This window comes from Podarcis erhardii (genome assembly GCF_964252035.2).
Source record: "Podarcis erhardii genome assembly, chromosome: 16".
Taxonomy (NCBI): Eukaryota; Metazoa; Chordata; class Lepidosauria; order Squamata; family Lacertidae; genus Podarcis; species Podarcis erhardii.
Genome location: NC_138514.1, coordinates 35,170,448 through 35,192,573, shown reverse-complemented (window position 1 = coordinate 35,192,573; position 22,126 = coordinate 35,170,448). Strand labels below are relative to the sequence as shown.

At 49.3% G+C, this 22,126-nt stretch overlaps 1 protein-coding gene across 4 annotated transcripts in view; it reads left to right on the top strand.

Moving 5' to 3' along the window:
* Positions 1-13,480, top strand: part of LOC309331718 (multidrug and toxin extrusion protein 2-like) — a 32,802-nt gene extending 19,322 nt beyond the window's left edge. For all 4 annotated transcript variants that reach the window (XM_081844157.1, XM_081844160.1, XM_081844159.1 and 1 more), the window contains exons 11-17: positions 883-991; positions 1,633-1,708; positions 2,572-2,641; positions 3,844-3,976; positions 7,850-7,944; positions 9,780-9,861; positions 12,603-13,480. In XM_081844157.1, coding sequence (XP_081700283.1) covers positions 883-991; positions 1,633-1,708; positions 2,572-2,641; positions 3,844-3,976; positions 7,850-7,944; positions 9,780-9,861; positions 12,603-12,835 — 798 coding nt within the window. In that variant the 3' untranslated portion in view covers positions 12,836-13,480. The remainder of the gene's footprint in view (positions 1-882; positions 992-1,632; positions 1,709-2,571; positions 2,642-3,843; positions 3,977-7,849; positions 7,945-9,779; positions 9,862-12,602) is intronic.
* The last annotated feature ends 8,646 nt before the right edge of the window (positions 13,481-22,126 follow it).

The window sequence follows — 22,126 nt, the reverse complement described above, 5'->3', positions numbered from 1 at the left end:
ATTAAAACAAATACTGTTGGTATATAAAACCCTTAACAGCTTGGGACTAGTTTACTTGTGGGAATGCTTTACTCCCTATATGCCCTTCGATCTGTAGAACTGGCACAGCTACACTCATTTCAAACTTTTAAGAGATTGTTCTTTTAGTGTGGCATCACCTACCCTTGGGAACTCCCTGCCTATAGACATCGGACAGTTCTTTCACTGTACACATTTTGGTGCCTCCTCCAAACGTTATTTTAGGCAAGCCTGTCCAGTCCTGTAGAATATTGACCTGTGTTTTAATCTGGTTGTTTTTTTAAAAAAAGTTTTTTGTTGATTTTAGTTATTTTTGAAGCTTTTAAATAGCTGTTTTTAACTGGGAGGAGGGATCGGTTGCTGAAAATTTCATTGCTTTGATATTTTTGTAAACCGCCTTGCGGTGTGTGTGTGTGGTTTTGTGTTCCATTTTAAAATTCAGCGGTATATAAATTTTACGAAACAAAATAAACGTGCTTACTGAATAGGCATCACCACACACTTTGGAGTAAACATCCCTAGAATTGCACTGTTGCGGCCATCTTCTCCCTCCCCCCCCCCCCAACACACAATTTCAAAAAAGAAACTCTCCAAATACAGTCACACCTCAGGTCACGCCGCTTCAGGGTGCGTTTTTCCAGATTACGGACCCGCCGAAATCCGGAAGTACCGCAACGGGTTACTCCCGGGTTTCGGCAGAAGCGCCAAATCGCAACCCGCACAGACGCACTGCTGCAGGTTGCGAATGTGCATCCACTGTCCTTTTTTTTAGCCTTAAAGGGGCTGTTGCTTTCGCTCCTCGCTCCCTTTGACTGCAGAATATTTTGCTCCCTTGGTTAATCCCCTCTCCTGTCCCCCCACCAGCTACCGCAAGGCATGAGCGTTGCCTCCAGCGTCCGAGTGGGGAACGCCCTGGGGGCTGGTGACGTCCAGCAAGCCAAACTGTCCTGCATCACGGGGCTCCTCTGCACGGGTGTGTATGTCTCTTTAAGGCTGTCCCAGTCCCTCTGGCAGTGGGCGGAGCTCTCTTTCCCAGGAAGGGCTCATCCTTAAAGGGGCAGCGTCCCCTAAGCTCAGGGGCAGAGAACCCTCTATTCTCACAAGCATATTCTCTTATTCTCACAAGCGACCTTCTGGGGGCCGTGTGATAGTGATGGGAAGGGCCAGAGACAAAGAGATCAAGAGAGAGAGGGTGAAAGAACAGGTGCAAGGGGTTTCTACGCACCCATTCCTATTGGCCGTCCTGCAGAACCATCTTGGGAAAAGGGGCGGGGCTTGCGGAGGCGGGGCCTGGAGTGTCCCAAGGGCCGGACAGAGAGCCACGGAGGGCCGCATTCAGACCTGAGGTCCCCCCACCCCGGCATGAGAGATTTGCTACCTCTGAGGCACATTCAGACCATTGCCAGAGGAGCTCTTTAAATAGTGTTGCATTTGTTAATGTGTGACATTTGAGTGTATTTTTGGTCTTTGTTGGAAGCCGCCCAGAGTGGCTGGGGAAACCCAGCCAGATGGGCGGGGCACAAATAATAAATAAATTAATTATTATTATTATTATTATTATTAATAATAATAATTTAAAAACGCTTCTGATCTGATCTCTCTCTCCTGTCCCAGGTGTGTTTGCTATGGTGTTTGCTGGCCTCCTGGCAGCCGTGAAGGACGTGGTAGCCTACGTCTTTACCAGCGACAGGTAGGTCATTCAAACCCGGAGCAGGAAATTCTTTCAGCATTGATCTGGGCAAATAGACGAACTGCTCAGAGATCCTCAACTTAAAAATGGATCATTCAAAAGAATGTAGTATAAACACCAACAATTGGGAAACACTGGCCTGCGAATGCTCCAGTTGGAGAACAGCCTTTACCAAAGGTATCATGGGCTTTGAAGACACTGGAACTCAGGACGCAAGGGAGAAACGTGCTAAGAGGAAGGCACGCTTGGCAAATCCACAACTCCTGCCTGGAAACCCATGTCCCCACTGCGGAAGGACGTGTGGATCCAGAATTGGCCTCCACAGTCACTTACAGACTCACTGTTAAGACCACGTTTAAGGAAGACAATCTTACTCAGCTACAAGTGGTCGCCAAAGAAGAAGTTTAAACACAAAATGCATTAAAAGAAGGACAAAACAGCAACCAATAATACATAATTATGGTGGAGAAAATTACACAAAATTTGAGATTTTGACAGGGACTAGAACCTCCAAACCCATATTTATTTGATTTGGCATTCTTTTATTACAACAGAGACATCTTTTTCAAAGCAACCCTTTTGTAAGCCTGGCAAATGCGAAACTATATTTGATGATCTGATAATGCTGATATTCTTTACTGGGACTTGGTTATTTTAACCCGTTTTAAACTGGGCTCATCCTACATGCCTATTTTGTAGCTTTGTTTTTCATCTTTTAAATTTTTTCTGTTATTGTTATCTCTGTTTTATATATGTTATAAAATGAAACAATGCTTTTTTTAAAAAAAAAACCTCTACCAAAAAAAAAAAAAGCTCACCTTCTTTCCCTGCCCGTTCTCAGTCTTGTCTTTGCTCCCCGACAGAGAGATCATCGCCCTGGTTGCCAAAGTGATGATGATTTTCGCCCCTTTCCATCTGCTGGATGCAATAGCGGTGAGTTCAGTACAGCATGAATTGGTACCCAGGGCTCTGTGTGGCTGCAAACCCCGTAGTTCCACTAGTAGTTCCACTAGGGGGCAGCACAAGCACAGAATGTGGTTCTTCCTTTTCCTGTTCTCACGTTTAAAACTTAGCAAGCTTCTAGACCTCATGTTCGTAAACATATTTTTGAAGACATTTGCCCAGACAATCTCAGCTGCCAAATAAAGCTTTCCAGGGTTTGAAGATCTAGTTTTTTTATTGTCCTTTGGGTATTCTCCCAACACTGCCCCGGCCCCAGCAAGCAAAAATTTATCACAAATAATTTTCGGATGGAATGTAAAGGGAGAGGAGTTGTTCAAATGGATTCAGCTTGCCTAATATAAGGAGCTTTCCTGTTAAAATTATTGGACTTAGCTGAGGTGGCAAAGTTGGCGTGTTTAATCAGAGAAAAACATTTTTCAATATTTACGAAAGATTGGAAACCCCTTATAGACTATATGTGAAAAAGAAAATGGAACTGTTGATATCTGAGTTAGAATTAAACATTGGTTTATAGAACCATTGAGTCTTATCTTGGAGTGGATGTTTTAAATAATTTTCTATATATAGCTGACAGATGAAGAATCGGAAGTTCGTTCTTTCTTTTCCCCCTTCTCCTTTCTTCATTTTGGTTTGTGTTTTATTTGGATTACAGTGGTGCCCCGCAAGACGAACGCCTCGCAAGACGGAAAACCCACTAGACGAAAGGGTTTTCCGTTTTGGAGGCGCTTCGCAAAACGAATTTCCCTATGGGCTTGCTTCGCAAGACGAAATGTCTTGCGAGTTCCTGCGGGTTTTTTCCCCTTTTTCCCCCCTTTTCCTAAGCCGTTAAGCCGCTTATCAGCTAATCCGCTAGAAGCCGCTAAACCGCTAATAGCGCTAATCCGCTAAGCTGTCAATGGGCTTGCTTCGCAAGATGAAAAAACCGCTATATGAAGAGCCTCACGGAACGGATTAATTTCGTCTTGCGAGGCACCACTGTAGTTTTTTTTTAACTTTGATAAAAAGATATTGGATATTAATCTCTGTATTTTTTTCAAACTTTAATATTTATTTATTTTTAAGAAAAACCCCCAACCCTTTGAGGTAGGCCAGGGTCTTGACGCTCTCCCACGCTGACACTGTTGCTGAACTGGTATAATTTTAGCCCCCTCTCCTTCTCATCCCCTCTCCAGGCCACCTGCGGCGGAATACTGAGAGGAGCTGGAAAGCAGAAGATTGGGGCCATCGCCAATGCCATCGGCTATTACACCATTGGGCTCCCCATTGGCATCACACTTATGTTTAGGTACAAGCTTGGAGTGATAGGTACGTGTCTCAGCAGGCCAATGCCAGCTGATGTTGTCAGCTAAAAAAAAAAGAATTTTTTTAAAAAAAATTAATACCTGCTGGTCATTTTTTTCTAAGAGACATCAAGGATTGTGTGTGCTTGTTCACCTCTTCCCTCCTCATCCTGTTTTCCTTTTGTGTTGTGCCTTTTTTTTTTATTCTAAGCCTGAGGGCAGGGACTATTACTCACTCCAGGAGCCGTGCTGATCGAAGAGCAGGATATAAATGCTTTCAACAAATGGGGGGGGGGGGAGAGCAAGGCCTTCGTTTGGGATCTGCCACTAGGTCCCTTCACTCAGCTGTCTCCAAGATTGAGCCAGTCCAGGTGGGGAGAACCTGTGGCTCCTCCAGATGGTGCTGAACTACAACTCCCATCAGCCCTAGCAAGCATGCCTAATGACCAGAGATGATGGGAGCTGTAGTTCAGCAGCATTAGGCAGGCCAAAGATTCCCTCACACCTTTGTATTTATTATAATAATAAATAATAAAATTTTATTTATATCTCGCCCTCCCCAGCCAAAGCCGGGCTCAGAGCGGCTAACAACAGTAAAATAATACAACATTCTAAAATCAGTTCATTATAAAATCAGTTCAAATCAGATTAATGGCAACCATTGGGCTAGAGTTCTCTGAAGATTGCCAAAGGAGGGGGTCAGGCTGTGCCTTGGCCAAAGGCCTGGTGGAACAGCTCCATCTTGCAGGCCCTGCGGAAAGATGTCAAGTCCCGCAGGGCCCTAGTCTCTTGTGACAGAGCCTTCCACCAGATAGGGGCCATAGCCGAAAAGGCCCTGGCTCTGGTTGAGGCCAACCTAACCTCCCTGTGGCCCGGGACCTCCAATATGTTATTTGAAGACCGTAAGTTTCTCTGTGGGACATACCAGGAGAGGCGGTCCCCTTAGGTACGAGGGTCCTAGGCCGTATAGGGCTTTAAAGGTTAAAACCAGCACCTTAAACCTGATCCTATACTCGACTGGGAGCCAGTGCAGCTGGTATAGCACCGGGTGAATGTGATCTCGCAGCGAGGACCCCGTTAGGAGTCTCGCTGCAGCATTCTGCACCCGCTGGTGTTTCTGGGTCAGTCTCAAGGGCAGCCCCACGTAGAGCGAGTTACAATAATCCAGTCTGGAGGTGACCGTCGCGTGGATCACAGTGTCTGTGTATTAGGATGCTGCCTTATGCCAAGTCAAGTTGGACAACCCAATACTACCTGCTCTGACTGGCAGAGCACCACTCACTTTGGGAACTGCTGATTTAACATTTGTTGTAGTTCCAAAAACACCTGGGGTGAAGTGCACCAGGTTTGTTTGTTTTTTAAATGATTTTTATTGGCTTTACATATACCGTATTTTTCGCTCTATAACACGCACCTGACCATAACACGCACATCATTTTTAGAGGAGGAAAACAAGGGAAAAAACATTCCGAATGAAACAGTGGCTGTATCATTTTTGTGCTTCATGCTGTGGCCACAGACATGTGATCTGATGGTGAATTTGGGATGACCCAATGCAAAAATCCTGAGAATTCCTGTGCATCCATGCTTTGTAACCACGTTTTTGCACCATTGCAGCCCCAGGCAACAGTGGGTGCGTGATTTTGGGGGGGCAGGCTGTAGCCATGGACATGCTATGTGATCTGATGGTGAATTTGGGGTGACCCAATGCAAAGATCCTGAGGATCCATGTGGATCCATGCTTTGTAACCACATTTTAAGTGGCGAGGGAAGGAAAAACACAGAACGGACAAGGAGCACGAGAGGGGTGTGCAGAGAAGCAGCTGGCTAAGAATGCAGGAGTGGGGTATAACTGGGAGGGAGGAAAGGAAGGCAAAAGCCAGCCAGCTCGCGCGCGCTCTCTCTCTCTCTCCCTCCTGCATGTTATCCCCTCTGCTTGCCTGGAGGGGAGGGGCTTTCCCTGCTCTTTGTTCCGTTTGAGCAAACACAGCAAGGAAACAGAGGTGGGTGGGCAGTAAGACCCTGAGGCAGAATGCAGGAAAGCAGCCGCTTCCTCTTTTCAGGGTTCCCTTCTCCAAGACGCGCAATTTGATTTTTGCCTGCTTTTTTGTGCCTCCCCTCGCACCATTTGGCTCCAGGGACCACACATTCGCTCAATAACACGCACAGACATTTCCCCTTCCTTTTAGAAGAAAAAATCTGCGTGTTATAGAAGGAAAAATATGGTAATCAGGTTATGTAACATCAGATCCTCTTATTTTATCTCTTTGGCTCAACTGAGCCTGACGACTTCCTCCCGTCTGGTGGTTTACAACAGGCACCCCCAACCTTCGGCCCTCCAGATGTTTTGGACTACAATTCCCATCATCCCTGACCACTGGTCCTGTTAGCTAGGGATCATGGGAGTTGTAGGCCAAAAACATCTGGAGGGCTGCAGGTTAGGGATGTTGAATGGTTTCTTTATATTTTTTTTAAATAATTTTTATTGATTTTCACAAACATAACAAAATTACGGTAAATAAAACAAACTTTTACATTCAATGTGTTGAATGGTTTCTTTAAATATTAAGGTTCATCATTGTTTCACAAGATGTGTGTCTCTTTAAAGGCCAGAGCAAATAACATGACCTAGTTTTACAGCTGTGAAGCAGTATAGCAGGTGATGTTAAGTTGTATTAATTAAGCTGTGTCAGCAATTAGGTATTGTATATAAAGAACAGCATGTAGCTCTCTCAGTCCCCTGGTGAATGGGATGGTGGATGGGTCATGCTTATTGATATAATGTAATTTAGTGTAAAAGGGGTTTTTGTTTTTGTTGTTAAAGCCTAGCAAAAATTACTTTTGCGTTTCGTGAATGTGTGGTCTCCCCAGCATGCCTTTTGCAGCGCAACTAATCTGCAAAATAACCAACAGGGGATACCTATTTTACAAAATTAAACTTTGCATCTTTACATTTCGCTTTGTTTCCTATCCTTGTTATATCATTATAGTGGTACCTCGGGTTAAGTACTTAATTCATTCCAGAGGTCCATTCTTAACCTGAAACTGTTCTTAACCTGAAGCACCACTTTAGCTAATGGGGCCTCCCACTGCTGCACGATTTCTGTTCTCATCCTGAAGCAAAGTTCTTAACCCAAGGTACTATTTCTGGGTTAGCAGAGTCTGTAACCTGAAGCGTATGTAACTCGAGGTACCACTGTACCTAAAATATTAACTTACTCAACCTGAATATGTAGCAATTTCCTCTTACAAATCTTCAGATAGCCCTGCTATAATGATGTTAACTGCTTACAATTGTCTTTCAAACATAATATAAATTTGTTCCAGTCCTTTTGGAATGCTTGGTCTCGCTGGTTCTGAATTCTTCCCGTCAGTTTTGCCAGTTCTGCAAAGTCCATGATCCTGATCTGCCACTCTGCTTTTGTTGGGGTGCACCGGGTTTGGGAAGCCTGACGTGTACACAGAATAAATAAATGCTCTAACCCTACTGGACGGTTCAGGGACGCAGGTGGCGCTGTGGGTTAAACCACAGAGCCTAGGACTTGCCGATCAGAAGGTCGGCGTTTCGAATCCCCGCGACGGGGTGAGCTCCCGTTGCTCAGTCCCTGCTCCTGCCAACCTAGTAGTTTGAAGGCACGTCATGTGCAAGTAGATAAATAGGTACTGCTCTGGCGGGAAGGTAAACGGCATTTCCATGTGCTGCTCTGGTTTGCCAGAAGCAGCTTAGTCATGCTAGCCACATGACCCGGAAGCTGTACGCTGGTTCTCTCGGCCAATAAAGCGAGATGAGCGCCGCAACTCCAGAGTCGGCCACGACTGGACCTAATGGTCAGGGGTCCCTTTACCATTACTAGATGGTTCATCTAAGGGATTTTGTTCTCTTTCTCTCTCTCTTTAGGCCTGTGGACGGGGCTGATCGTCTGTATCTCCCTCCAAGCCGCCTCTTTCCTGGTCCTCGTCCTGCGAGCCGACTGGAAAAAGGCCTCGGAAGAGGTGAGGCTCGAGAGCACCGGTTCCTTTGGTTTCCCTAAGTGGGCGGGTCCCAGCACCCCCAAGGGTAAAGTAGGCACCTCATGGAATCATAGAGCGCTAGAGCTGGAAAGGGACCCCCAAAGGACTTCTAGCTCAACCCCTTGGAAAGAAACGCGGGGGAAGAATCCTTGACGGCTGGGCACCCAACCTCTGCTTAAAAGCCAGAGGAGATCGTCTGACAGCTTCCAAGGTTGTCCGTTCCTCTGTTGAATGACTCTTATCATCATTCCTGATGTTTAGAGAAAATCTGCTTTCTCGCAACTTGAATCCCTTGCTTCGAGTCCTATCGTCCGGAGCAGCAGAATAATAATACAGAGGACGCTCGGGTTGCGAACGTGATCCGATGCACATTTGCAACCCACAGTGGCGTGTCTGCGCATGCACGGGTTGCGATTCGGCACTTCTGTGCAAAGCGTGATTTAGTGCTTCTGCGCATGTGCGACCGCCAAAACCCGAAGTAACCCGTTCCGGTACTTCCGGGTTTTGGTGGGTGTGTAATGCGAAAAAACGCAACCTGAACCCAAGGTATTAATGCACGTTTTTGAACGTAATCTGTTCCGGAAGCACGTTCGGCTTCCAAAACGTTTGACAACTGAGGCGAGGCTTCTGATTGGCTGCAGGAGCTTCGAGCAGAAGCCTGTTGGATGTTTGGCTTCTGAAAAACATTTGAAAACCGGAGCATTTACTTTCCGTTTTTTGGCATTCGGGAGCCAAAATGTTCCAAAACGGAGGCTTTCGGGATCCGAGGTTTGACTGTAACAACAATAGCATCATCAATAGTAATTTAATTGTTTAAATGCTGTCCATCTAACTGGGTTCCCCCAGCCGCTCTGTGCAGCTCCCAACAAAATATTAAAAAGAACATGTGGTCTGAGAGCTGTCCAGAGTGTTTGGCTGCTGCTGGGTTGATGCAAAACACATAAAAGACAAATATCCTCTTCTGCCATGGCGGGTGCTGAACTCTCGGCCTCACAGGAACTCTTCCTTCCTCAGTTCCCCGAAAGAGACGCAAAAGGTTTTTGTGTGTTTCTTGGGCTCTGCTTTCCTTCAGAAATTTCACACCCCAGTTTGTGGTTTTAAGGCAAAGGTGTGTTGTCGAGGTGGAAAAAGTGCCGTTCTGAAAACGAGGAAACCTGACGATCCAAATTAAAACGTTGGGATTCTGCTCCCGGCTTCCAACTGAGAGGCAACGGGTTGCGGCGAGCTTTGCTCAGAAGTTGGAAATTGAGACCCCTAAACTAGCCGTGCCCATTATTCCCAGCGGGACTAGCATGGGAGGCAGCCCTCGGAGGAGACGTACTGAAATTAGCTGGCCCTAATTAGACGAACCCATTAACTTCAAGGGGTCTACTCTAGGTAAGATGAGAGCTGGACGGTGCCCAGTACAGTGGTACCTCAGGTTAAGTACTTAATTCATTCCGGAGGTCCGTTCTTAACTTGAAACTGTTCTTAACCTGAAGCACCACTTTAGCTAATGGGGCCTCCTGCTGCCGCCGCGCCGCCAGAGCACGAGTTCTGTTCTCATCCTGAAGCAAAGTTCTTAACCTGAAGCACTATTTCTGGCTTAGTGGAGTCTGTAACCTGAAGCGGATGTAACCTGAAGCGGATGTAACCTGAGGTACCACTGTACTTTTCAGAGAGATGTGCAGTTGTGAAAGTATTCAGGCGTCTAACGAAGGGCGACTTAATGAGCCTTGATTGGGATGTCATGGGAAATGTGTGCTATGGATGTTAACCCTGAGATCTCTCCTCTCTCTCCCCCCCCCCAAAAAAATCCCAAATTTTTCATCTCCTAGGCTCAGAGCCGAGCAGGGCTGACAGCCAGACTACAGACCGGCAGTTCTGAGGACATTTCTGCTAATAAACCGGTGCCTTTAGGTAATTTTTCAATGGGGGTGGGAATGAATGGGGTTGAGAGTATGATATATATATTTTTTTTTGGGGGGGGGGGGAGATGAATGGGGCTGGGAGGGATTCCTTTTCCCGCTTTTCCCCGATTATATAAACGTCAGGTGGGGCACAGAGGAGAGCGGAGCCTGCGACATTTTCCCACCTTCGCCGCATCAAGCAGTTGGTCCCTTACCTTTCCCGCCCTGACCTGGCCACAGTGATCCATGCGACGGGCATCTCCAGGCTTGACTACTGTAATTCGCTCTACGCGGGGCTGCCCTTGAAGCTGTCCCAGAAACTCCAGCGGGTGCAGAATGCTGCAGCGAGGCTCCTCACGGGGTCTCTGCCATGGGAGAATATTCACCCAGTGCTTTTCCAGCTGCACTGGCTCCCGGTGGAGTACAGGGTCAGATTTAAGGTGCTGCTTTTGACCTTTAAAGCCCTTCACGGCCTAGGACCCTCGTACCTACGGGACCACCTCTCCCGGTATGCCCCACGGAGAGCCTCAAGGTCCATAAATAGCAACACCCTAGAGGTCCTGGGCCCTAAGGAAGTCAAATGAGCCTCAGCCAGAGCCAGGGCCTTTTCAACACTGGCCCCGGCCTGGTGGAACACTCTGCCTCATGAGACCAGGGCCCTGCGGGATCTGATTTCTTTCTGCAGGGCCTGTAAGACAGAGTTGTTCCGCCTGGCCTTTGGCTTGGAGCCAGTTTGATTCCCTCCCTCTTTCTTTTTTCTTTTTCCTTTCTCCTGTGATGAGGCTGTATTTTAATATTTTAATGTTTCAATATTTTAATGTTGTATTTTAATCTTGTTTTTAAGTTGTAATCATTCAACTTGTTTTTAATTATTGCTTATTATCCACCCTGAGCCCGGCCTTGGCTGGGGAGGGCAGGGTATAAATAAAAAATATTATTATTGAAGTTTCGCTTTTAAAACTCAGTTCCTCGCAAGACAGCTTGATCACCATGACTGCTCTTCCCTGTGCGATACGTGGCCCGGGGCAGGTTTCCAAGGGTTAAGTTCCTAGAATTGTGGGGTTGGATGGGGCCCCCGGGGGTCATCCGGCCTAGCCCCCTGGCCATGCCGGAATCGCAGCTCAGGAATCGCCGAGAGATGGCTCACCCTGGCCTCCACTTTGCCTCTTGACCCCCTCTGCTTCTCCCTCTGTTTCTGGACTGCTCTCTGCCACGGCCTCTTCCTGCTCACAAAGCCCTGTTCGGATACCTCCTCCTCCCAATCTTCTCCCTCTTTGGGCTCTGAGCCTTCTTCCCTTGGGGGATCCCCAGATCATTCCCCACATCTCTGCGCCCAACCAGACAATGACATACAGCAATGAAAGGGGTGAGTAAGATTGAGAAATAATAATAATAATAATAGTATTTATTCATTCATTCCCCACCCACCTGCCTGGGTTTCCCCAGCCACTCTGGGCGGCTTCCAGCAGGATATTAAAAACACAGTAAAAGATCAAACATTTAAAACTTCCCTAAGCAGGGCTGCCTTCAGATGTCTTCTAAAAGTCAGATAGTTGTTTATTTCCTTGACATCTGGTGGGAGGGCGTTCCACAGGGCAGGCGCCACCACCGAGAAGGCCCTCTGCCTGGTTCCCTGTAACCTCACTTCTCTCGGGGAGGGAACTGCCAGAAGGCCCTTGGAGCTGGACCTCAGTGTTCAGGCTGAACGATGGGGGTGGAGACGCTCCTTCAGGTCTACTGGGCCGTTTAGGGATTTAAAGGTCAGCACCAACACTTTGAATTGTGCTCAGAAACGTCCTGCGAGCCAATGCAGGTCTTTCAGGACCGGTGTTATGTGGTCTCGGCAGCCACCCCCAGTCACCAGTCTAGCTGCCGCATTCTGGGTTAGTTGCAGTTTCCGAGTCACCTTCAAAGGTAGCCCCACGTAGAGCGTGTTGCAGTAGTCCAAGCAGGAGATAACTAGAGCAAAGAGCCTCGGCAGAGGAGTTTTCCAGTTTTACTTGCTGCTCACGTAAAGGCTGGAAAACCTTAAGGACTAGGAGCTTGGAACCGATTTGGAAAACAGTGTCAGGAGACGGGAAGAGGGAAGAGGTTTGAGGAAAAGCTGCGAAGGGTGGATCACAGCTCCCCACTCCCCACCCCTAAATAGGGCTGCCCTCAGATGTCTTCTTAAAGCAAGATAGTTGTTTATTTCCCTGACATCTGCTGGGAGGGCATTCCACATGGTGGGCGCCACCACCGAGAAGGCCCTCTGCCTGGTTTCCTGTAACTTTGCTTCTCGCAGGGAGGGAACTGCCAGAAGGCCCTTGGAGCTGGACCTCAGTGTTTGGGCTGAACGATGGGAGTGGAGATGCTCCTTCAGGTCTACTGGGCCGTTTAGGGCTTTCAAGGTCAGCACCAACACTTTGAATTGTGCTCAGAAACGTCCTGCGAGCCAGTGCAGGTCTTTCAGGACCGGTGTTATGTGGTCTTGGCGGCCGCCCCCAGTCACCAGTCTAGCTGCCGCATTCTGGATTAGTTGTAGTTTCCAGGTCACCTTCAAAGGTAGCCCCACATAGAGTGCATTGCAGTAGTCCAAGCCGGAGATAACCAGAGCAGTGATGGAGAGAGAAAAAGGGCGAGAAACCGTCTCCTTTTTTGCAACTGCTGCCTTTGCCCACCGCCAGCACGTGGCCCGCAACCGATTCCCCCTTCCCAGATTACCGAAAAGGTCCCGCCCCTGAATTAACGGCGAGGTTTTCTACCCCACAGCCTACCTTACGATGGAAACTGAGGTCCCCAACGGAGACGCTCTCAGCGGCATGGACCACGTGATGGAGCACCCGCCCCAAGACCAGCTGATTCCCCCGGAAGAGCTCACTTCGTCTCGCGTGGAAGTTTTGTCCGGGAAGCAGCTCCTATTGCACCGGGGGCTGGCTGTGGCGTTGGCCGTCTCCGTTTTGGTTGCAGGCGTCCTGATCCGTCTTCTGTTGCAGAACGGGTAAGGCGCTGAGGGGCGGCAGGCGGACCCCACCGAGGACAGAAGACACCTGGGAACTCTCTTCAATTCTGGAGGAACCCCTTTCCTTCCTGGGGCTCAGCCGGGTGTGTTTGTGTTGCACAAAAGAGAGCCACTTAGCCAGCCGCCCTTGGCCTGAAGGATGGGGGAATATTTCCTGAGCTGGCCTGAGCCGCTCTGCTTTCGCTGGGAAGAGTTGGCCGACTCAAGAAAAGTTGAGTGCCACTATGAGGATGTTTTTTTTTTATGAGGATGTTCAAGCGATGGGTAACTGTTACTCAGTTCTTCTTTTCCTGGAAGTTTATTTTCGACCAGACTTTCCCCCTCGCAGCTCAAATCTTTTTGGAGTCTCTCCCCACACCCCATTTTTTAAATATTTCAATAACTAGCCTGCGGTTGTTGAACCCCGAGGCGCGAGCTCAAGGACTTGGTTCATGCCACAGACTTTATTATCTTGAGATGTGGACCCTGCCGGTTTTATGCGCCGCGAGCTCGGAGCTCGTTAAGTTTCCTTTGGCAACCTCTAGCCGAAAACGCACCTTTTCTGTGCCCCCTTTTTTCCAGTAATTCTGCATTTTGGTATGGTTCAGGGTTTTTATGAATAAACCGAGTTTTCTGAGTTGTTTTAATAGAGTGCCAGGTCAAGTGCCTCTTCGATGACACCGGCAGAAGTTCTGAGCCAGGTGTGTGGGAAACGTCGGCCTGCGCTGAACTACAATTCTCCTCCGCTGCGGCAAAGGTGTTGGGAGTTGCAGTTCAGCAACATCCGGAGAGGGACAAGGGCTTCCCATGCCTGTTCCGCCCCAACAGACATTGCTAAATATCAAGTGGGAACTGTAACAAAGTGCTGCGGGCTGTTCATGCTGCTAGCCCGTCTGCCGTAAACTCCCTTCCTTTCCCCCAAAGACCCTTGGTGCTCCAATAATAATAATAATAAATTTTTATTTATACCCCACCCTTCCTGGTTCAAAAACAGGGCTCAGGGCGGCTAACAACAAATTTAAATTATAAAAGCAGCATAAAATACAGTATAAAAACATGAATAACAATAAAATTCAAAAATCAATTTAGGGGAAATAAGCATTGGATAATCCTCAGGGCTAGCTGGCTGAGTTGGTCCTACTTGGGCCAGCAAGGAGGCCAGGGGAGAATTAGCTATGGGGTCTCAGAGCGGGTGATCTTCATAAAAGGGGAGGGGGAGGGAAGAGAAGGGAAATAAAAGATCAGGCTGAATTCAAATTAAAGGGCAGGTGGAATAGCTCTGCCTTACAGGCCTGACGGAAGGAGGTTAAATGCTGAAGGGCCCTAGTCTCATGGGACAGAGCATTCCACCAGATCAGAGCCATCACTGAGAAGGCCCTGGCCACTAACTGGCTGTGCTCGGGCCAGTTTTGCTCGGTTTTGAGGCTCCGCTCTCTTGCTTGGGGTTATTTTTGTTGGATGATTGAGGGCAGATTAAAGAATGCAGCTTGCTCCTACGAGAGGCAGCGATGGCTACCAGCCTGGATGGCTTTAAAGGAGGATTGTTGTTGTTGTTTAGTCGTGTCCGACTCTTCGTGACCCCCTGGACCAGAGCACGCCAGGCCCTCCTGTCTTCCACTGCCTCCCGCAGTTTGGCCAAACTCATGCTGGTAGCTTCGAGAACACTGTCCAACCATCTCGTCCTCTGTCGTCCCCTTCTCCTTGTGCCCTCCATCTTTCCCAACATCAGGGTCTTTTCCAGGGAGTCTTCCCTTCTCACGAGGTGGCCAAAGTCTTGGAGCCTCAGCTTCAGGATCTGTCCTTCCAGTGAGCACCCAGGGCTGATTTCCTTCAGAATGGAGAGGTTTGATCTTCTTGCAGTCCATGGGACTCTCAAGAATCTCCTCCAGCACCAGAATTCAAAAGCATCAATTCTTTGGCGATCAGCCTTCATCATGGTCCAGCTCTCACTTACATACATCACTACTGGGAAAACCAAAACTCTAACTATGCGGACCTTTGTCGGCAAGGTGATGTCTCTGCTAAAAAGGATTAGATAAATTCATAGCGGAAAAGGCTGCTGGCCAGAATGGCTCTGTTCTGCCCTCCGCAGCCATGCTCCTTAATACTAGTTGCTGAAAACCACAGCAGGGGAGAGTTCCTCTTTTGCTCGGATCCTGCCTGCTTGGTTTCCCTTTGGGGCACCTGGCTGGCCAGTGTGAGAACAGAATGATGGACTAGACAGGCCATTGGCCTGATCCAGCTGTATTTTCTTACATTCTGCTGATTGTATTTTGCATTTCTGCAAATGCCTCCCGCTGGTGCATGGGCCCGGCGTAAGAATCCTTTGCCCTCCAATTGCTGCTGAGCTACAACTTCCATCATCCTTGGCCATTAGCCTTATTGGCTCAGTGCAGGTGGGAGTTATAGTTTAGTGCAGTGTTTCCCAACCTTTTTTGGGCAAAGGCACACTTGTTTCATGAAAAAAATCTCGAGGCACACCACCATTAGAAAATGTTTAAAAAATTAACTCTGTGCCTATATTGACTATATATAAAGTAACTCTCTTTAATAGGAATCAAATAAACACAAAGAAAGTATTTTATAATTACTTTATTATGAAATAGTAAGTACCGTATTTTTCGTCCCATAGGACACTCCGTCCCATAGGACGCACCTACTTTTTTGAGGGGGGAAATAAAGGAAAAATTTTTTTCCTTTATTTCCCCCCAAAAAAACCAGGTCGGGGAACAGTGGGATGGCGGTGCTGCGCCTCCCCGCTGTCCCCCGAGCTTGTGGGGCTGGCCCATGTCTGCCTGGCGCGAGGGGCGCTCTGCTTCAGGGCGCCCCGCGCGTCCGGCGGCAGGCTACAGTCCGCAGCATGGGGAACCCTCTGTTTCAGGGCGCCCCATGCGCCCCCCGGGTGCGCAAGGCTTGCCAACACGAGCGCGGAGCACGGGGCTCCTCCGAAGGGCGCCCCGTGCTCCGCGCTGCCAGCTGCCGCCCGCAAGCCTTGCGCTCCTGGGGGGAGATCCCCCGGGTGCGCAAGGCTGGCCAACACCAGCGCGGAGCACGGGGCGTCCTCCGAAGGGCGCCCCGTGCTCCGCGCTGCCAGCTGCCGCCCGCAAGCCTTGTGCTCCTGGGGGGAGATCCCCCGGGTGCGCAAGGCTGGCCGACACCAGCGTGGAGCACGGGGCGTCCTCCGAAGGGCGCCCCGTGCTCCGCGCTGCCAGCTGCCGCCCGCAAGCCTTGCGCTCCCGGGGGGAGATCCCCCGGGTGCGCAAGGCTTGCGGACACCAGCGCGGAGCACGGGGCGTCCTCCGGAGGGCGCCCCGTGCTCCGCGCTGCAGGCTGCCGCCCGCAAGCCTTGCGCTCCCGGGGGGAGATCCCCCGGGTGCACAAGGCTTGCGGACACCTGCGCGGAGCACGGGGCGTCCTCCGGAGGGCGCCCCGTGCTCCGCGCTGCAGGCTGCTGCCCGCAAGCCTTGCGCTCCCTGCGTGGAGCACGGGGCGTCCGACTCGCCTCCCTCCCACGGCACACCAGCCGACGTCCCGCGGCACACTAGTGTGCCGCGGAACACCGGTTGGGAAACACTGGTTTAGTGACACCCTGTAGGAGCCAAACCTTCCCTGCTCCTGGCAGATAGCATTTTGGCTGCAGTCAAAAAGTTTGCTATTAGTAAAGGTAAAGGGACCCCTGACCATTAGGTCCAGTCGTAGCCGACTCTGGGGTTGCGGCGCTCATCTCGCTTTATTGGCCAAGGGAGCTGGCGTACAGCTTCTGGGTCATGTGGCCAGCAGGACTAAGCCGCTTCTGGCGAACCACAGCAGCACATGGAACCGCTGTTTACCTTCCTTCTGGAGCGGTACCTATTTATCTACAGTGGTGCCTCGCAAGACGAAATTAATCCGTTCCGCAAGTCTCTTCATCTAGCGGTTTTTCCGTCTTGCGAAGCACGGCTATTAGCGGCTTTGCGGCTTTAAGAAAAAGGAAAAAAACTCACAAGAACTTGCAAGACGTTTCGTCTTGCGAAGCAAGCCCATAGGGAAATTCATCTTGCGGAATGACTCAAAAGACGGTAAACTCTTTCGTCTAGCGAGTTTTTCGTCTTGCGAGGCATTAGTCTTGTGGGACACCACTGTACTTGCACTGGTGTGCTTTTGAACTGCTAGGTTGGCAGGAGCAGGGACCAAGCAACGGGAGCTCACCCCGTCGTGGGGATTTGAACTGCCGACCTTCTGAGCCTCCTAGGCTCTGTGGTTTAACCCACAGTGCCACCCACGTCCCTTGCTATTAGTATGTAGCAGAAATAGAGCGGGGAGACAGGGACCCTCAAACCTTCAGATGTTGTCCAACTCTCATCAGCCCCAGCCAACATGCTCTGTCGCTGAGCCACAACCCTAAGCTTGAAAATAAAAACAAGATTCCAGTCCTCATGGTTCCCCTTTTGAATTAAGGCCCTTCCCCAGCAAGGAACCACCTAGTCATAGCAAAAAATGATTCGAAATATAACAGCACAGAAACCGCTCAATTTGAATTGTGAGTAAAGGAAAAAGAGATCAATTTGAGCTAAAAATTTGGAACAAAGGGGTTCTAAAAACGGAGGTAGATCTATACTTTAAAAAGAGAACCCTGCATGTTGATGATTTGAGAAACAGCTGGTATAAAACCCAGATAAAGGCCAGGTGGATAAATATGAATGCCAGATTGAATGAAAGGGATACAAGTCACTGGATAGAACTGCAACCATTCCTGCGTCCACTAGGTGTCGCTTCAGCCCCATTTAACCGCTCCGTTTAGCTTTTTGGCAATTTGATTTTGAAAGCAAATTTGGGACCCTTTCTACACTTGCACAAGTCAGAGAGGGGCTGGGGGTTGCTCCTGAAGCCCCTCCTCGCGGGTGTGAAAAGTCTGCCCCATGCCACTGGTTTCTCAGTCAGCCGGGGAATTAATTAGTTCCATTGTTCCTTCTAAGAGCAAACTTGGGTGGTTGAGGGCCCATCACTTTGGAAGCAAACAAGACTACATGGAATACAGAAACTTGCTGCCTTTCCCCCCAAAAAAGACTCATATGCCATGGGTAGGCAAACTAAGGCCCGGGGGCTGGATCCGGCCCAATCGCCTTCTAAATCCGGCAGACGGTCTGGGAATCAGCATGTTTTTACATGAGTAGAATGTGTCCTTTTATTTAAAATGCCTCTCTGGGTTATTTGTGGGGCATAGGAATTCGTTCATTTCCCCCCCAAAAAATATAGTCCAGCCCCCCACAAGGTCTGAGGGACAGTGGACCTGCTGAAAAAGGTTGCTGACCCCTGATATATGCCAAACTACACAAAGGGAACAACTCTTCTTGAATCATATGGAGGTGTCAGTGGTCAGAAACCCTTCTTAGGGATGATGAGTGTGCTGCAACATTGCGTTGCAGTTCCCAGGGATATCACATTAATAATAATTTAAAGTTTTATTCTGGCTCCCAGCCACCCACAAGGAGTTCTAGGCTGCATAACCATTCCCTCTAGCCCCAAACTTGCTTTATCCTAGCAAAAACCCCACCAGGTAAGTTAGGCTGGGGCGCTCTGCATATGCTCAGAGGTGCATATATCCGGCAACTGCAAACTCAAGCTGTGATTCAGCAGGGAAATAGATTCCAGGGGCCCCTCCCCTGTAAAAACCCTCCAGCTCTGGGTTTTACTGTGCTACTGTTAGGAATAATATTGCACGCACTCTTAAAATGTGGGTCCTTATGAACCCAAAATGATACAAATGAGAGACGTCAGGAGGGAAGGTTTTGCAGAGGTGCAGTGTGTGTGTGTGAAGTATTTAGGAGGAGAAATCTTAAAAGTGGGGAGCCCTCCCCCAAAATAGGCCAACGCAGGCTGAGCATGCTCTGTGGGCACAGAATGTTGCGTGGGGATGGAATGGAGTGCCCTGTGTAATGGCGCAGCTGGCCGCTGAAATACTCCACGCTGCAACATTTTGTCGCAGTTTCTGTCAACGAATTATAAGAACTGTGGGGATGTTTAAAGGTTGGACTCTGGGTGAAGTTTTGATGCTGGTTTGAAGAAAGCACATCGGCTTGGGCCTCCAGTCCTGGCTTTTTTAAAAGGAGGCACACACACCCTGAAAAAATGAGCATGCAGAAGGCAAATTCTCCTTTGAATTGCTTCTGGGGCCTTGGCAGAGGAAGACAAAGGAGTTTAATAAGCGTGAGGCATCTTCCCAGGGGGGGTGGGGTGGCGATTATCTGGGTATTTATGGGGTAATCTCAAAGGCCTCTTGGCAGCAGGTGGTAGAGAACTTTCCAGAGGCAGCCCTGATACTGGGGGAATGAAAACTTAAGCCCAAAGCAGCCCTCTTTGGCCTGTGGGTCACCCCACAAAAGCCACACCCCAGTTTCGACCCCAAGTGTTTCTGCCTAGCTGGAAATGTGTTCAGGGCTCCACCCCCTTTTGCCTGCGGCCCCCCGAAAGTTGCTCAGAAGGAAATGTGGCCCTTGGGTCAAAGCTCCCCCTCCCGTCTTTGTAAAAGTGTGATGCGCACTCTGTCAAACACCACGCATGCCGGTGGCGCTGTAGACGTAATGCACTTTGGACACGCTCAAGGGCACACTGTTTCCAAGTAAAGCCTTCCAAGATGTTGCAGGTCTGAGGCTTCCCTCTGACAAAGGTCCGGAGAAAGCGAGGGGGAAAGCAATCTGTACATGCTCAGGAGCACTACTGAGTTAAGCAGCAAGACCATAAAATTGGCCTTGCTTTATAGCACCATTAATGGCAGGCCTCTGGCCCTAACACAGATCGACATTTGGATACATTCAATGTTTTCAAATGGTTTTCAGTTGTTTCAAAATTCTGGCCCTTTTTATTTTTTACAAGTGAGTTTCAAAGTAAAGGTTAAAGGGGGCCCCTGACCGTTAGGTCCAGTCGCAGATGACTCTGGGGTTGCAGCGCTCATCTCGCTTTACTGGCCAAGGGAGCCGGGGTACAGCTTCTGGGTCATGTGCCCAGCATGACTAAGCCACTTCTGGCGAACCAGAGCAGCGCATTGAAACGCTGTTTACCTTCCCGCTGGAGCGGTACCTATTTATCTACTTGCACTTCGTGCTTTCAAACTGCTAGGTGGGCAGGAGCAGGGACCGAGCAACGGGAGCTCACCTCGTTGCGGGGATTCGAACCGCCGACTGTGGTTTAACCCACAGCGCCACCCGCATCCCAGGAGTTTCAAAAATCTGAACTACCGTATTTTTTGCTCTATAAGACGCACCAGACCACAAGATGCACCTAGTTTTTGGAGGAGGAAAACAAGAAAAAAAATATTATGAATCTCAGAAGCCAGAACAGCAAGAGGGATTGCTGTGCAGTGAAAGCAGCGATCCCTCTTGTTGTTCTGGCTTCTGGGATTGCTGCTCAGACTGCATTCGCTCCATAAGACGCACACAAATTTTCCATTACTTTTTAGGAGGGAAAAAGTGAGTTATAGATCAAAAAACACGGTAAATATTACCATGCTCACTTTCCTGAGAGGAAGTCCCCTTGGCCACAGTAGGACGTACCTCTGAGTAGACCTGCAAAAGAGGCCCTGCCTCTGGGGGGGGGGCTACAATCCCCGGCGCGTGCTTTCCTTGGGAGTAAATCCTGAGCTGTTCCCGAGTAGACATGTAACAGAGAGACATGCAACAGTCCTATGGCACGTTTTCCCCGGGAGTAAATCCAATGGAACCTCGGACCATTTGCTCCAGAGAAAACAAGCAGAGAGAGAGAGAGAGAAGATCGCGCCCTACAATCCTAAAGTTCGCCTTCCTGGGAGTTAAGTAGTTCCATAACCACCACACCCTTTGCTCCCGCGTAGACACTATAGGAAAGTGGGGGAGCATCACGCCCCACAACCCCACGGTTCGCTTTCCCCAGGGTACACCCAACACATGCAAACACGCGAGAGAGAGGATCGCGCCCCACAAACCCACTGCCACGCTTTGCCAGCAAAGGCGGGAGAGCAAATCCCAAAGGAGGACCCTCCCATTTACTCCCGAGTAGACACACACACAAAGAGAGCGAGTGAGCGTTTCATTTTTACATTACATTGAAATTGGAAATGTAAAGAAAAGGAAGGAACATTTAATCATATGTGGTGGACCTGCCCCAAGGTGAAAGGCCTCTGGGGAAATATATATAACGAATTGAAAAAAATGTCAAAATATACATTTATAACGAAACCAGAGGCCTTTCTTCTTGGAATAAGAGGTTTGGAATTGCCCAAGAAAGATGTAAAATTATTTTTGTATGCCACAACTGCGGCTCACATTTTGTTAGCTAAAAAGTGGAAAACCCAAGAATTACTAACGATAGAAGAATGGCAGATGAAGACGATGGATTTCTCAGAGCTAGCCGACCTAACCGGAAGAGTCTGTGACCAGGAGGAGTATCAGGAAGATTGGATCAAATTTAATGATTACTTAGTTAAACATGTTAAGTTAAACTAACTGAAAACAGCTTGCAGATACTTAATTGGCTTAGGATTTTATTTAAGTTAAGTGATGAATTAATAGGTTTAATTTCATAATGTGAAGATCTAAGGATGTTAATGTTTTAAGTTAAATTATTTTAAGAACTATGATTTGGAAAACCGTTAAAAGGACATGCCATGAAATTCAACCAAGGGGAAGCGAGGAAGTCACTTAATAATGTTAGTAAGTGTAATTTTTAATAAGGTTATGATTTATGTTTGTTTGTTTGATGTGTTTGTTTGTTTATAATGTAAAAATCAATTTAAAAAACGGGGGGGGGAGAGAGAGAGAGAGCGAGAGCGCGCCAGCCTCGCGCGCTACAACCAGGGCGCGCTTACTCCCGAGCCGACCGAGGATCGGGGCCGCCGGCAGTGGCGTAGCGTGGGGGGTGCAGGGGGGGCCAGCCGCACCGGGCGCAACATCTGGGGTTAGGGCAAATCCACGGGTTAGGGGGCGCAAATCCACGGGTTAGGGGGCGCAAATCCACGGGTTAGGGGGCGCAAATTACTTGCCTTGCCCCGGGTGCTGACAACCCACGCTACGCCACTGGCCGCCGGTCCCAGAAAAGCGGGTCAGCCAGCGGGACGAAGGAGAGGCGAGGGAGCCGGCGAGGGTCTCTCCGCTGCGCAGCCCGGGGCTGCTGGGGGCGGCGTCTGCGGGGGGCGGGTCGCGGGCCGGCGAGCGCCACGCGGGGAAGGCGAGGCGGGCCGGGCCGGGAGCGCCCGCTGGCGGCGGCGGCGGCTGCCTGGCTCGGTGTGGCTGGGCTCGGCCGGCTGGCTGGCTGGCGGGCGGCGGCGGCGGCGGCGGGAGCTGCG